This window comes from Xyrauchen texanus, chromosome 14 (genome assembly GCF_025860055.1).
Source record: "Xyrauchen texanus isolate HMW12.3.18 chromosome 14, RBS_HiC_50CHRs, whole genome shotgun sequence".
Lineage (NCBI taxonomy): Eukaryota > Metazoa > Chordata > Actinopteri > Cypriniformes > Catostomidae > Xyrauchen > Xyrauchen texanus.
Window position 1 is genome coordinate 34,040,194 of NC_068289.1, and position 16,869 is coordinate 34,057,062.

A 16,869-nucleotide genomic window follows, 5' to 3' on the forward strand; every position below is an offset into this window, starting at 1 on the left:
TTCTGGCGGGCTTTGATACAGTGACGGCGCGGGCGCCTGTCATTGGACGCGAGTTCACTCAAGTTCGTCTATAGGCTGCAGCAGTTGCCGCAGAGCAACCAATGAGCTCGCTAGCTAGCCCGCTCAAGGTATGCAGCTGCTGCACTGCGTTGAAAATGGATACAAAATTAAGGATAATTTTTTGGCTTCAATATCTCAGAAAAGATGAATCTTTCCCGTAACGTAAGCTAGCTTACGCAATACTCGTTCCCTCATCTAGAGAGAACCGAGGTTACGTTAGGTAACCGATTCGTTTTCTTCAAAAAGAAGCAGCAATACTATTGCACCGACCTTATACTGGCCATTCTTTACTATCAAAGTTTTAAAGGCAATTTAGCACTTGAGCTTTGCTTATCCTTTATACATTTTTATGTATGACAGTTCCTCTTCAGCAGAACCGAAATGTTAGAGTGACAGCAATAGGAAAGCCCACTTAAGATTACAGGGACTAGTGACATTAAGTGATAAATTCATCTTAGTGAATAAGTTCATTTGGATGGTTCATAAGAAAAAAATCGATTTAATTTAACTGTGAGGTATTTGATCTTCTTTGTTTTTAGTTAAATGCACTGTTCACCATGTTTTCTCAGATAGAAATTGGAGTTTCAGTAGTTGTATGTAGATTAACTGTATTACATTTAAAGTTGAACTGAAATCACTGTACATGAGAGCCTCATAGTTTTTTTGCCATATTAATACTGATCTCATTACAAAAAAAATCAAGTAAAAAAAAATAATAGTTTTATTTAAAATATATATTGCCCCCCTTAATTAGCTTGAATGTATTTAGCCAATTTTTGTTTGTTGCTTTAAATACAGTCTAGTTTTTCTTTTTCCCCAGTTCACAGTAGCTTTACTGTAGTCTATCTACTTTCAATTATGAGCAGCTTGTAGCTTGGTAATCTACAGTTTCAAAGTAGCTTCCCTAACTCTGACTTTTACTCATCCTCAAAGCTTTTTTCTTTTTTTGATTACTGGGTGTCAAAGTTCACCAATGTAGAAGCATCCCAAGCATGTGTTTTCCACCCCCACTTATACGACTGTTCAGCGATGAAGTATGTTTCACCATCAGTGTTATCTGGCTTCTAATTGGTACAGGGTTAAGTGAAATTTCCCATCATCCTTCAGCTGCACATACGCCATCTGTGTTATTCAGCATGGTGCATCTAAAACTCTTGAATATTCATCTCTCCCTCTAATCAGAATAGATTAGTCTCCAATCAGTTGGTGAGTGGAATAATTCTGTCTTTGACAATGCAGTTTTATAAGGATAATCACAGTTTGTCACAGCCTCTCACTGCACTGTGTTAACAGAGCAATGCTTGTGACACAGGCTTTCTCGAATGTTTTGGTGCTGTATTTACTCATAAATAATGACAAACTGCCTCATGAATGCATAATTAGAGAGATGTTTGCCAGTATATCTGAATGGTTTTAATTGAAAATTAGCACAGCTATTAATCAACATATTTGGGACCAGCAAAGCCTCAGACATTGTTAAATCTTAGGAGTACTCCTCTGTTGTGTACAGAGCTGGCCATGGCTTGAAACAAATGACATTTTAATTGAAAAGCCTATGCTGTATCGTCTCCTCCAGCTCTCCGAAGAAAAGCCATGAGGCTGTGAGGTTTATTAGCTTGCCTTTGTTTTCATGCTTGAAATATTTGCATGCAAAGTTGGAGTCGCTTACATTTGACTTTCCTTAATATAGAATATCCTTGGCACTATGGAGAGAGGTGGTCTAGAAAAAGGTTTTGTTATATTTCCATGTTTTGTTAAAGCCATTAGTTGAACAAACAGATAGTCCTGCCTCAAACTCAAACCTTTGGTTTAACCGATGTTACAGTGCCAGGCTTGTTGATATTCTCAAACAAACAGAGCAATGTTTTTATAATGCTACAAAGGCACATCATTTACAGTTTTTGTGGAAGTAAACCAAAAATGGATTACTTTCATTATGGATTAGCAAGTTAAAAATTGTCTGTTATATGTTAAGAAATGACAATCCCTATTTCACTGCCCTCTTAATTGTGGCATCATTTTATCTTAAAGTCTCAAGGAAAACTATTGAATAACTCCTCACACTTCCAAGGATGTTTTCACTGATGTAGGATCAGAGCTCGAAGAAAACTGGGACTTGGGAGATTTGTAAGAGGTCCTGTCATATAACACATAATAAATATCACGCTAAGTGGCTGTGTTGCAGTTATGGTAATTGATACCAATGTAGTTAAGATGTACAATGTAACATATTCACAGTGTGCTTTATGGAAGTCGATGTTTTACTTGTGTGTTATGTGTTCTTGTGGCTGCTGAGCAGCAGATGAGGGTCACCTATGTGCCTCATGAATCTTTAAACAGTTGCCTGGTGCAGCCGTGTCAATGCAGCTCTCTCTCTCTCACACACACACACACACACACACACACACACACACACACACACACACACACACACACACACACACACACACACATATTTAGAATAGCTTACTAGCGTAGCTCACATGGCAGTGAGCATCTGTTTACTGTTTAGTGTAATGTCTGAGTAAATACATTTGCATATACTATGTGGTCTGAATAAGTTTATAGACTGTTGATAATGTTTTTAATGGAGGAAAAGGCTATTTACAACTATGATATAATTTACTCTATTTTGCAACAAGGATTTGATTACTTCATTGTAACACTATCAAGTAAATGTTTCAATAAGAGTACATATTTATTTTAATTTAGATTGTAATCTGTTTAGCCTTGGCCAATTTCTTTTTCTCCTCTTTGTTCAAAATTTCTCTAAACTTTACAGTATGTAGCCATTGAATCAAAACAAAAAAAACAAAAGTGATTATTCCTATGGAGGCTTTAACATGAGATGTGCTGCAATACAAAATTGCATGGAGTAGAAGGAAGATGAAAGTGAGATGCAGTAAAACAAATGTGAGAACACAGTTTGATTTATTTATTTAAAGTAATAGTTCACTGGCACATTAAGTATGACTTTATTTCTTATGTGGAACACATATAGGGCATTTTTTAAGAATATACTTGCTGATTTTTTTTTTCTCATATAATGAAAATTAAAGACTCCTCATGCTCTATATGCCAAGTCTTCTGAAGTTATATTAAAGAGAGTCCGATGGCAACACCATTTGATGACATTTCCGCTAAGGGTGTAGGTGTGGTTTGAAAGTTGGCAGTGTCAAGGTTTAGGAGGAAGGATGCAAGATGGCAATGTTAGGTGCTTTATTGAAACAAAAAAAGGAATCAACATAATACAAACAAAACTGTCACAAAAGAGAAATAAAATACTAGACAAAACAAGAATTGAAAACAACTGACAGTGAAAACTGGAACAAACTGAAAAATTAAACACTCACAACAGAGAAAACCAAACCACCAGGAAACATGACAAGCTAAATGACACGCATGGACTGTAGACTGGTCAAAACACAATGATCTGACAGGGAAGACAAGACAAAGGAGATAATATAAAGAGGAAGGGAAATTGAAACCAGGTGCTGCCCATAAAAACAAGCAGAGATAATCAGCGCTGCCGAGCAGCACCTGGGAAAACAGGAGGGAGAGAAGAAAACTCAAGCACATGGACAACCTGAGAGAGAGGTGGTTGGAACTGTCATGACACTGCCACAACAAGAATAAAACAAGATCAGAATGGCAGGATCATGACAAGTAGGGACATTGCAAGGAGGACAATATTCAGAAAATGCTTGAAAGTAATTCTGGTAATATATAACTCTATTTCCTCAAATAAAAGTCAAATTTCCTATTTCTCTGCCTTTTTTTTTTTATTTTATTTTTTATAAAGAAGAATAAACAGGTTTAGAACTGACCACTGCATGATATAAATTAAAAATGTAACATGCGATAAACTTGTTGGATTATGCGACAGCAATATGCGATGAGATATATATTAATGTGTCAAATATACATTAAATAATAATTAATATACATTGAGAAAACAATGATATAAAGGGACATGAATTCACATTCTTTCGGGAAGACACTCAGGCTTGAGTGAGGTTTAAGATGCCATTTATTTGATGAATATAAAACAGAAATGTAATGTCTCTCTTTGTCGTCTGGCGGTCCGAGGGAGTTGTACTTGGAACTGTCATATCCTGCCGGAGATAGGATGCAGGGGCGAGGAGCCTACCCCTTGTGGGACAGGGCTCAACTGGTGGTGGTGGGGTGTTGGAGGTTTCCGTGTTATCACACTGAAACAGCAATGTGATAGCTTGTGAGCAGACTTATAAAGCAATTACTTACATGTGATTGGCTTGGAATTACCCAGCTAATGGTGTGATGATGTACAGCTGCTAGTCTTCCCGCTAGAACTACGCTGTGCTTACATGTCTGTAGAATGTATCATCCAGTGTTAAACTAATGGAAATTGAAACAAACAGAAGGCTAAATTAACAAGTTACATGTGCAAAATGACATTTTCAGATAAACTAATTATGGGAAGAATGGAGCAATGACAACACTACTTTCCCTCACTCTCCCACTATCTTTTCTCATATTGTTTATTTATGTATGAATTAATTAATTAATTAATGAATGTTACCTTTATATAGCGCTTTTCTGACACTTTCTGTAAATGTTGTTACATTTTAATCTGACAAAGTAGGCCTTCTGAACAAAGCTTTATGTAGACATCTAATTTCTACTTGGATCACGAAGGCCTGATATTATTGCATGTTTTATTGCATATGTTATTTCAAAACATGCTTTTTATATCTACCCTGAAGTTCTTCTACAGTGTGCGAAATAAAACATGTATTGGCTAAATTTGTTATACATTGTGTGCAGAAAATATATTTAAAAAAATTGAAAATGCAAACATTCTTTTGACGAGCTGTGAGCATGCACACGGCCTTTCACATGCCTAATAGGAACACACACTTACCAGAAGTGTGCCTAGTATTTTCATTTCTCTGCATCTTTATAAACTGTACAGATAGATGCAAGAAAGAAAGAAAGAAAGAAAGGGCATTCTGGTTTGGAATAACATGACATGAGGGTGAGAAAATAATAATGTAATTATTATAATAATGTAATGTAATTAATTTGTTTTGTAAATTATACCTTTAACAATTATGAGTCAAGTGCAGAGGATGTGTCTTTAAGATGATTCAACTACTTCCACAATTTCAAAGCTAATCAACAAAACATTGCAGAACTTTACTTTTACAGTAAGAAATGTATTGCCTTTATTCCACTAATTAAATTAAGATGCATTAGGATAAGAAAAAAGGACGGACGTTTGGCAAATGAGAAACCTATACACATTCTGTTAGCCATTCCCATAAGAGAACAACAGAGAGAAAATGGTGCTGAAGGAATGTTTTTACCACCAAATTAAATAACACTGAGGCTGCAGTGCTTTTTAGGCCAAATTCAATCAATTGAATTGTTTCCCATTTTCATTTGCATCCCTCAAAGCCTTGAAAATTGAAACAAATGAAGAACATTTGTCTGAACCTTATACATTTGCATGAAAGTGTTTTAGTAGTGGTTAATGAGGTAAAGTAATCATTGACAATACAGGTGAAGTGTGTCGTTTCTGCACCACTAGATCACCAAACATAATTGCAAAAATAATGGAGAAAGAAAAAAGAAAGAATCCTGAACACCCATGTTGTTTGCTGTACTGGTCTGGATGCTTAAACAAATTGAGCTTTGCTAGCATCACAGAGCCATCCTGTTTACACTTATGTGAAGAATTTTCCTATGAATGACTTAAGAAAGGCTTGGTTTACATTTCTAATACAAATTTTCAACAGCATATCAAGACCTTGATGTAACCCCCCCCTTCTCTTGTGCTCATAGGTACACCAGAGGTGATTGTCAGATGTCCCCTTAATCACATACAGTGCCCTGGGACGAGAAAGTGCATTCACTTCAACAAGCTTTGCAATGGGGCGAAAGACTGTGAAGATGGGTTTGACGAAGGAGTCCACTGTAGAGGTGGGTTAATATTGGTTGCACAGATGCTTTAGCTGTTTATCTGTGAATATCAAAAGGTAACTGTTTGAACACAAACATATAGTATTTGTATTGACAGCCTAATGCCGCATATCTTTACATAAATTGGCAAAGTTGCTCCAATGGAAGGAGAACAGATGAATAACGCAGCAGGTGTGATGTTGGACACAGTCTGCTCTTGTTCGCAATCATCCAGGCCACAATTACAAACAGGTGGAGCCACCTGGACTATGTGATATGACAATACTGACACAGCAGTTGGCATTGGATGTTTGCCTATTAGTGGATGTGGTACAACTCAGACTGGCCAAGAGTTTGACCTATGGTGAACTGGAAAACTATGGCACCCGCCTGTCCAGGCTGATCTTGGCCTTTGATGCAAAGTCTTGCTGGAAACAGGCCAGTGACCCATATGAACCACAGAATTTTATTATGCCAGGTGGAATGCATGGTTTTCCTGCAGGGTTAGAACAACAAAGTGTTATTTAGTCTATGCCAGACTGTGGCAGACAGTCGGGTGCAGGAAAATATAATTGCTGTAGTAGTGTGCCTGCGACATTTGACCAACCTAGTCCCAGATAATGAATGTTACTGTAACTATATTGATGCAAACTTTTGAGTTTTAAATGCCGCATTCTACATTTAACTGCAGATTCTTGATGAAATTAACACTAAAGGCATTACGAGCCACTGTACGTTTTATTGACTTAAACACAAAACTCTAACACATCATTTGAAAAACAATACATTTTAATGCTTGTATTACAGACTCTGTAATTTACACATTTATTCCAATGTGATTAACTTCCATGGTAGCTCATCTGATAGAGTGTTGGACTTAGAACTTGGAGACCGGGCCTCAAGCCTTCAAGTGAAAGTGAAGCAAAAGTGCCATAGAAGCAACACAAAATTATGTGCTTGCTTCAGTAACTGTGCTTTTATTGTCAAATTTGCTTTTAAAATATTATTGGTTAGGTTTAGGCATTGGTTAAGGCTAAGGACATCTGTTTTGTTTACCTCTCATGTATCTTTTAAGACACTATTGGTTAGGTTTAGGTTAAAGTTTTAGTTTAAGGAGGTACATTTTACTCATTAAAACATCTCATATTCATCCTAAAAATCTTACAACATAATTTCACTCACTTTTGGCATCAAACTTGTAATAAACAAGTTGTTTGGGTTTGAAAATATTTTGCCATTGTCATGTAAATTCATAAGATCAGTCTGCATTTGACTTATATACATGCTTTTTGGCTTGAATGTACAGTGGGGTAACAAAAATCTGAGAGCACATTTAAAATTATACACAATTATTGCACAATTTTATTTTATTTTTTTAACCTGGAAATATTTAATGTATTTATTCAGCACTATTTCTAGGTCACTAATCAAATGTAAGCACATTGACCATGTTAACTTCTTTGTAAAAAAAAAAAAAGGTAAGGCTTCATTGCTTCCATTGAATCACACAAGATGCTCTTTGGAACATCCTCAAATCAAGCTGGGAGAACATAGATTCTCAGACTTGGAGTGTGTGTTGTCATGTTATGCTTAATTAGCCGACAACGTGCGCAGTTTTGTAAATGCAATAAACCGTGTTCCTTTATCAGGGTAAAGACCATAAACAGCTTATTAATAACCCGGTCGACACATGTAGGTTTTTGCCCATTATGCATATTTCGTCTGCCTTGTAAACACCTTACCTGGTGTTCTTACCAGCTCATCCAATGTGCGCACGTGTTGAGCAGATGCTTCTTCATGGTTTGAGGTCAAAAGTAGAGAATAACACAATTATTTCTTGCCTTGTCAATTTTTTTTTAAACAAGCTGATTTTATAGAGTAATCAGCATATTGTTGTGCATGTAAACGGGCTCATTAATAAAAAATGGTGACATGCCAAATACTAACCGATATTTTTTTTCTGGTACTCACAGATACCGATACCTGTACTTGTACTTTTTTTGTGAAGTGGCAGTTTTCCGAAGTACAACACAGAGAGACTAATGATTTTAGGACAAAAAAAAAAATATCTGCTTGTCACAAAGTTGTCAAAGCACAAACAAATTTCAGTGTCCAATAACCTCCTCTACTAAACCAAGGGCATAATAAAAAAATGAAATAAAAACATCGTCATTTTTGTATCTGTCTGTCACAAAGGTGTCCAAAAGCTCCAAACATATATCACAGAACAAATGTTTATAACATAACACTGTGTAACAATGTAATCACAACCAAGAGTTTAGGAAAGTGAAATACAACAGTGTACTGTTTAATCATGGTGAGCAAGTGAGCAACACTATAACCGTAGGAGTAGTGTTCATAAGAATTAAGCTATATAAGCTAAGGATGTTCCTCACAGCATATGTACAGTAGGTTTTTGAAGATGAAAATTCTAAAAGACAGTGGTTCAATAACTGACAGTGGTTGATCATCAAGAATTGTGAATTGGGTAAGCATCTCTGTTATTTTTATAGCTCTTGGTTCATCTCTTGGCATTTTGTCTCGTCTCACTATGGTTTGCCGCAATGTTTGTTGCCAAGTGCTACCGCTAGCGGCAAATTCTCTGTGCTCATTTTTGTGTTTCAATTTCAGATGTTTTATCATATTACTCCTATTATACGAGCTAGTTTTTGTTCCTCCTCTTGATACTTTTGAAGAGCAAAGTTTGCAGTCTGCCATGCGTGGGTTGTCATCATTAATTTTGAAATATTTCCACACTGCTGAGACAGACATTTTCTCTACTTCTGCCGCCGGTGTTTCTGTGCACTGAAAGTTGTCAATTACGTCACGAGAGGTATCGGTCTTTGATATCGGAGTATTTTTATGAGTACGAGTACAAATACATGAGCTCAGTATCGGGCCCGATACCGATACTGGTATCGGTGCATCCCTAATAAAAATTTTATACTTATATATAGGAAGTGCTGTTTGAAGTAATCGTTTCACTTAAATTGTTATGCTGATAATATCATTTGTAATAATAATGTTTTTTTTTTTTTGTTTTGTTTTTTTTAATTAGACAAATGCAAAATAGAAGCACATTCAATAGGATTCTTTGACTTTTGGACCTCATTGTAAATCCAATTTACTCCAAACATTATTTCCTTCTATAATACTATGTATTTACCCACTGCTTAAAGTATTGTTTCTGGTATGACTAGCATCTTGAAATGCAATATATATTGTAAAACTGAATAATCATTGCAGTATCTTGAAGGAAAAGGAGACATTATTTAATTCCTTGTCTATTTTTCAAACGTAACTTATTTGCCCTGTCGGAAGGTGACAAAGGAACCTCAAAAAACTTTTCTCGAACAGAAGTGCCAATTACCTTCCAGCACAAAGGTCTTGTTCATTGTGCAGAAAGATGGAAAGATTAGGGTTTTGTCATGACAGGATTAGAGATAAAGAGGAAGGCTCTTGAAGCCTAAAGTGATGTATTACAGAAAGTTATCCTTGGGTGTTCAGAAGAATTAAGAAACATTACTTTCATTGTTCTCCTCCATTTGTTTGTTTTTTAGATAAAGCTAATTAAGCAGTGAGTGCCTCTGGCAATAAATCTTTTTTTTTTTTTTTTTTGCTCTTCTGTTCCTAGGTGTGCAGCATGCTGCTACAGTACCATTTATTTCACTGTAGTCATACTATAAATGTTCCTGGTTTCTTCTTTATATTTTCTGTGAGTTAAATACTGTCTTTAAGGGTGTTTAATGTATGCGCCATTAGCAGCATGAAACAGAATCAATATGAGAAAGAGACTTACCACTTGTATAAAAAGGACTGTCCCCCCCCTCCCCTGAACGTATATGATCATTAGCTAGACCAGTTTGAAATCTTTTTACATTTTTTATTTGAGCTAAAGAAACACACTTTATTATGTGATTGTTTAAATATTTTTTTTGTTGATTTTAAATATGAAATTGAAAAACAGTATTCAACTCTTTTTGGAGATATCCGTTTTTGTAAAGAATATATGAGCTGGACATAACTACCCAGGCACTATTTCCCAAAAGCATCATAAGCTAAGTATATCGTACGGCTTGGTTACTGTCATAACCTCCATTCCCCGATGGAGGCTACGAGACGTTGTGCTGATGTAGTGACACTAGGGGTCGCTTTTTGTAGCCCAAAAATACATTTAAATCTTTGAGAAAAGGCCAATGAGAATTGGCAAGTAGAATTTGCATGCCAGAGTTCATTTAGGTTTTGTGCTGAGGAGGACATGACCTGACAAGGGACAAAATAATTGTTTCCAAACAGCTTTCCCAAACACTGCTACTACCCCTTCCACCCTGCCAACTGTCTGACATTTTTTTACCCAACAAGTAGTCCTGCCCCAAACTCACACCATTGTTTGAGCCAAAAGTAGACATGTCACAGCAAAAAAAAAAAAAAAAACTTTGTTTTAAAGGGTGACCTCTGCCCACAACCTTTTGGAAATTCAACCTACGTATTAATTATAGTTGCCTCAGCACATTAAACTGTGATAGAAGAACATGTATTAACATTGAAAATTATTTCACACTTAAACTTTAAATTGAAAATGTTTTTAGCTTTTGTGTAAGGTAAATATCATGAGTTATTATACCAGATTCAGCTATTAGCAATGATATATAAGACATAATGATTTACAGACAGGTTGAAGTGCCACGTCTGGACTTAAGTAGACGTGTGTTGTTTTTAAGGTCTAGTGTTTGTGTTGGTGATTTAACCGTGTGCTGAAGTTTTTTTTTTCATACCTTTTCTCCCAATTTGGAATGCCCAATTCCCACTACTTAGTAGGTCCTCGTGGTGGCGTGTTTACTCACCTATCCGGGTGGCGGAGGACAAGTCTCAGTGGCCTCCGCTACTGAGACCGTCAATCCGCGCATCTTATCACCTGGCTCATGGTGCATGACACCGTGGAGACTCCACATTTGGAGGCTCATGCTATTCTCTGTGATCCACGCACAACTTACCACATGCCCCATTGAGAGTGAGAACCACTAAATGCGACCACAAGGAGGTTACCCCATGTGACTCTACCTTCCCTAGCAACCGGGCCAATTTGGTTTTCACACAACCATGTATACTTCATCAAAGGGGCTAATTGCATGAGTAAACGTTGGCATCTGAGGAGTTTGGGCCAGGACATTCAGCACATATTTCCACCCATAAATCTGCAGATGGGAGTAAATGAGGTCACCGCAGAGAAGGTCTCAGCTGAAACTTTCAACTTTCATAATTAATATACATTAGGGTTGTGCCGATGGACGATATCATCGTCCATCGTGATGGCTGACCAACATCACGATGTAGAGCCACCATCGTGATGCCACGCCCCCTTTTGCGAGTCTTGCTAGTGTGACTCACTAATCCTAGTCTCTTCTATAGTTAACCTAAAAACTTTGCAGGGATTGCTCTGTAAATTAAATTGAGAATATAACTAATGCATATATGCTATTTTAAATACTGTAGTATATGCCAGAGACGTGACGTGTTAGTCTGTGAAAATACCGTGTCAGGCAGGCTACACAAATATTGATCTTGACAGTGTTAGCTTCTTGTCATTTTTTACATGTCTTACACTGTACATTTAGATTAAAATATTTTATGTTGTAGGCTACAAGAAAATAGCCTTTATTAATTAATTATTAGTAGTTATAGTGTCTCAGAAAATCTTGCTCATTGTCACATAGCTCTTGTATACACTGAAGCGGCAGTTTAAGATAAACCCAGACCAGCGAATGTCAAATAACTTTTGTCTGGTTAATACTTTTAAAGAAAAATTTCCTTGGCCATAAATCCATAATGTCAAATCAAATGAAAGAAACAAGGTGAATATAAATAACACACATTTATTAAAACATAGAAGAACAACAAATAAAGAACAGGAAAACGGGAACAACACTCAGACCGAAACTCGGCATTAACATTTCACTTATTATTAGCAGCACAATTAACTTCAGCACAGGCTACACAATAAATTATGTTATTGAAATATTGTAAAGTGGTCATATGAACTACACAAATGAACGTTTAAAAAATAATATGCAAAATCGAATAGCTCCGCAACGGATGGCGAAAAATGCAGATTGGTCGTCTGCCCATCTGTTTCGCGGATCACACATGAGCAGATCTTGCACAAAACTTCGGACGGGTCCCTTGGCTGTCCACTCTCATCAGGTCTAAATCCAAAAAATTGCCATATAGGCGAAGTAGTACCCTTTTTAGCAACCAACACCAACGCCATTGTATCAACTCTACGTGGAAGGAAGCTACTTTTTTTTCTTACGTGCAATATATTAAAAAGCCCGGATGAGTACTAATTAGTTTGGCTAGTAAAATAATGAAATTATAGTTTTTCAGTAGAAAAAAAATATCTATATAAAGAGATATATTAAAATAAAAAGTGCTTAAAAGTGCACAACTCTTCTTAAGTGGAAGAAATATTTTTCCCCCTTACATGCAACCTATTGGAAAGCGCGGATGAGTCAGTTGGGATAGTAAAATAATGAAATTATAGTTTTTAAGTGGAAAATAGTATTTATGTAAAGAGATATATTAAAATAAAAAGTGCACAACTCTTCTTAAGTGAAAGCTAAAAAAAAAAATGCTTCACGTGTCGTGCAACCTACTGATAAAGCGCCGACAAGTCATTAGTTGGGTTAGTAAAATAACGAAATTATAATTTTTCATATAATTTTTTAAAATTATATGAAATTACATAACCCCCCGCCCCGCCCCACCCCACCGACAATATCATCGTCCATCGCGATGTTTTACTGTCAGCATCGTCAACTGCCAATTTAGGGGACATCGCCCAACCCTAATATACATAGTGAATCCCAAGAGGGAATTACCCAAAAGCATGCCCATATGGAATACAAAGACAGCATTCTATTTCACCTTCACATACTTCGGCAATGCAGAAGTGTTTGGTCAAAGCCTAATGTATGGTTATGTGTGCTTCCAAGGAGCCTTTCAAAATATACTTTCTTGTCTGTTTATCAAATATGGAATTGCAGTATAATGTACAGTGCATACTATTTATCTCAACATGTAATTAGATAAGAAATAGCTTTATTTATTTACATGGATTTTCCTGACAATATAAAGTTAAGCAACATTGCAAATATTGCAAAAATATGTATGCACTTTTATTTTGCCAGTAAGTGTCAGGGCGAGATACAAGAGATCCAGGCACAGAGGTACATTTAACAGAGGTTATTAGGAAACAGTCAATAAACAGGGCTGGTGGGCAGAGAAGACTCAAACAGGAATGGTGGGCAGAGACGAACCCGGCACAGACATAGACTGTGACATAGGGTTTCGAAGGGACTGACAGCGGTTTGAGGAGCCCGTCTGGAGTGTGATTGGAGGTCTTATTCGATGAACAAATGGGGCAAGCAGCCATGAAAGAGTGGTCCCACTGGAGGACGGCCATTGGACACTCAGCGGGCGAGGTGGTGCCAGACAACCCATGCAAAAACTGTTCCCACTGCACTCGATCATTCCACTTACTGGATGTGGTGAGGTTGCGAAACTCGATGGCATAGTCCACAACTGACCAGTTATCCTGGGCCAAACCCGTCAGAACCTTCGCCGACTCAAGGCCGTTGGCTGAGCGGTCAAAAACCCGGCAGAGCTCAGCCAAGAATAACTTGAATTATGAGAGGAACCCAGCACCGAATGCATTGTGGAGATGGAGAGCGTGTTTGTAGGCTTGTGTGCATCATGGCAGTGTAGAAGGCAGACCAGTGAGAAATCCTCAGGTGAAAAGTCAAAGCGAGTGAAAATGCAGGTTGGGTGGTAGACACAATCCAGACACACAGGCGGGGACTGGCAACCTTCACAGAAAACACGTAACAGGACCAATTAAGGCAGAGAGAGAGCGAGGTGAGTTACCTAGGACACACAATAACAATTTAGCAAAAAACACGAGACAGAGTGGGATTTAAATAAGAAGGGAACAAATTAGAGACAGGTGCCATCAGCCTGCTGAAGTGTGGCATGATCAGCGTTCCTATGGAAATCATCAGGGTTCCAATGGAAACGCTGATTCTGCATGCTGGCGGGACCTGAAACACATGAGGGAGAGAACACCAAAACAAACAGAACAAACCGGCGAACTCACCGAGACTGTGACAGTAAGTTTCCTAAAGAGTTGTTTCAAAACACTTCCTTGTCTCTCTACTTGTGATTATGCGAGCATGAAGACAGAAATGTTTTAATAGTATCTCTTTTGAGCCAATGATTAGTTTGCATCATCACTCAATAACTTATTCTAAATAATTTATAATATATGTAATATTCTGAAGAATAATAATGTTAGGCAAAGGTGCCCGAATGTCTGGGCCCAATGAGCATCGCTTGCTGAGACAAAGAACTTCAGAGATAATCAACATAGAATCTCTGTGTCAAGCATTGTGGTTCTTCCACATCTGTTCCCTTCCCTCCCTCTCCTTTTTTACCCTGTCCTGTCCTTTGTCAGCTAAAAATCACCTCAAGCTCACCTAATACTTGTATTAAGTTTATTGTATTAACAGCAGATCTAAATATTCATGTTTGATATAATTTAAAAGGTCTCAATGCGACTGGTACAATAGTCCCAATCCCACCACAGTAAACTTTATCATAACAAAGATTTGGTTTGTAGAGAAATTAGGTTGTGTCCTCAAAGTAAATTACATTTAGAGCATTACCTCATGTGTCACTGAATCAATTCATTCCCAAATTCCTTTTGTTTACCTTTTGGTTTGATGTAGGCTACTGTTGTCTAGGTATTTAAGGGAATTGAACACATTGGTCTCGCCGATTCTGTAGACAGATTTAACCCCATTGCGTTGTGTGCGATAAACCCAAAATAATTTTGTATTATTAAAGTATAATGCATTATCTTACTCTTAAGATTCATCTTTGAGCATTGGATCTTTGAGCATATTTGTATTAATGATTTCTGAATTTATTAAATTATGTAATTAGCATGATGCATATTTACATGACTAATAAATTGTAATTTCCTTAAACTCATTATTACCAGTAAATTAAGTGCACATTATTTAATCACGTTCACACAGACCAGGACATTATTATTACTGCAGGCTGTGAATGCGAGAAAATCCTCAAGCACCGTCAGTCACTGACATATTACTCAGTTAAGCAAGTTGGAATGAATGATAATATTGGCCAATTTTATTTTTTGTTGCCTTTATGCTGAAATTCAATAACAAATGATCACCCTTAGGTAATTGCATTAATTTTGCCAGTTACGTGCCTGCATTGTGTGTCAGTTCAGTTAGTCATTGAAAAGCACCTCATGTTTAATTTTCTCAAAAGCAATTACATACCATTTAGCACAATTACAGAAAGTATAATAATAATATTAATAATAATAATAAATAGAAAGCTTAGAGGAAGTAGTTTTCAAGACAGACACTTTGCATCCTTGATATATGATTACAAGAATAGTTTTCCATATGTTCTCTCACAATTGTAAAGTTTCAGTGGACTTTAAAATCATTTGATCCATTTAGATGCTTCCATTATGCTTAAAGCTGGACCAAATTGTGTGACATGCTGCCAATCAAATTCAATAATGATAAAAAAAATTCACCTTGAGCCTGCTGGGAGAAATTGCAAGAGGTTCTTCTGGTCCATGATTATTTTGTTGGTATGTGTTTTAGTTTGTTTGTTTTTAAAATACCTACTCCAAGACTACGTCTTTAAACTGTAACACATCTGAGAGCTTTCCAGTCCTCAGTTGCTGTGTCTTCTCTAACTGATTGGACTTATGGTTTTCCAAATAAAAATCCCATAGATTTCCACCAAATATCCGAATAACTTGTACATTAGTTGGCTGTATTTTTTCTAACTTATCAGGCCTATGGTTTTTTAACAATCAAAAATGCCCAAATCCCTTATTGAAAACTTCTGACTTTAGAGCCATGGAGCTTGAAAGTCCAAATACCAAAAGACCAATGTCACCACAGATCTTCATCCAGATCTATCTTTCTGTATCTGATCTATCTTTCTGTGTGTCTGTCTGTCTCTCTGTATGTCTGTCTACCTGCAATAAATGCTGACATTCCAAAAAAAAAAAAATAAATAATATTTCTGGCATGGTAAGGCACATTTAAAACTTAAGTTTTTTATTTATTTTATTAGTATTTAGATGGTTTTTTTTTCTTACATTACATTATATTTTATCTTTATTATATTATATATGTTGATGTACAGTATGCTCCACAAAGACAAATTTACCAATACTGTAACTAAACAAAAACATTGTTTTAAAGCAAATAAGTAATTATACAACAGCTTGTTATGGTGCTCTAATTTCCTTGTTAATAGATTACACTGCTTTTGCAAAGTAATTCAAAACCATGTCACATATGTACCTTCCCATCCTCCTTTTGCCTTTTGACAGCATTCAATTATTGCATTTGAGTAATTTTTTAATTTCTAGCAATTCAAACAAGCAAACATCCAAACAAATATTTTTCCCCTATTGCCAGTGACAGCAGTATCAATCGTACAAATATACATTTCCAAAAACACTGCCATACAAGCCGTTTCCTGTTTTCCAGTTTAAATAATAGAGCACTGTATTCACCTTCAAGCTATTAGCATATGAATTAAATTATTTTGAGTAATGATATGCAATATCATATAATTTTCAAGTAACCTTAAATGTGCAAGTCAAGCACCAAAATTGAATAAGATAATGAAGGGGTAACGCCTATTGTAAATGTACAGTTCACTATGCTTCATTTGGGAATACTCCCAAGTCATGTGTTGGGTCAAATTTATGCAATAACAAGCACTCAAGGTTCACTTTTTGACCCATCT

General features: G+C 36.5%; 1 protein-coding gene across 1 annotated transcript in view; it reads left to right on the plus strand.

The window, feature by feature from the left end:
* The window catches only part of lrp1bb (low density lipoprotein receptor-related protein 1Bb), a 491,998-nt gene that overhangs the window by 147,605 nt on the left and 327,524 nt on the right, over window positions 1–16,869 (plus strand). The window contains exon 2 of the mRNA XM_052142560.1: window positions 5,887–6,024. Coding sequence (XP_051998520.1) covers window positions 5,887–6,024 — 138 coding nt within the window. The remainder of the gene's footprint in view (window positions 1–5,886; window positions 6,025–16,869) is intronic.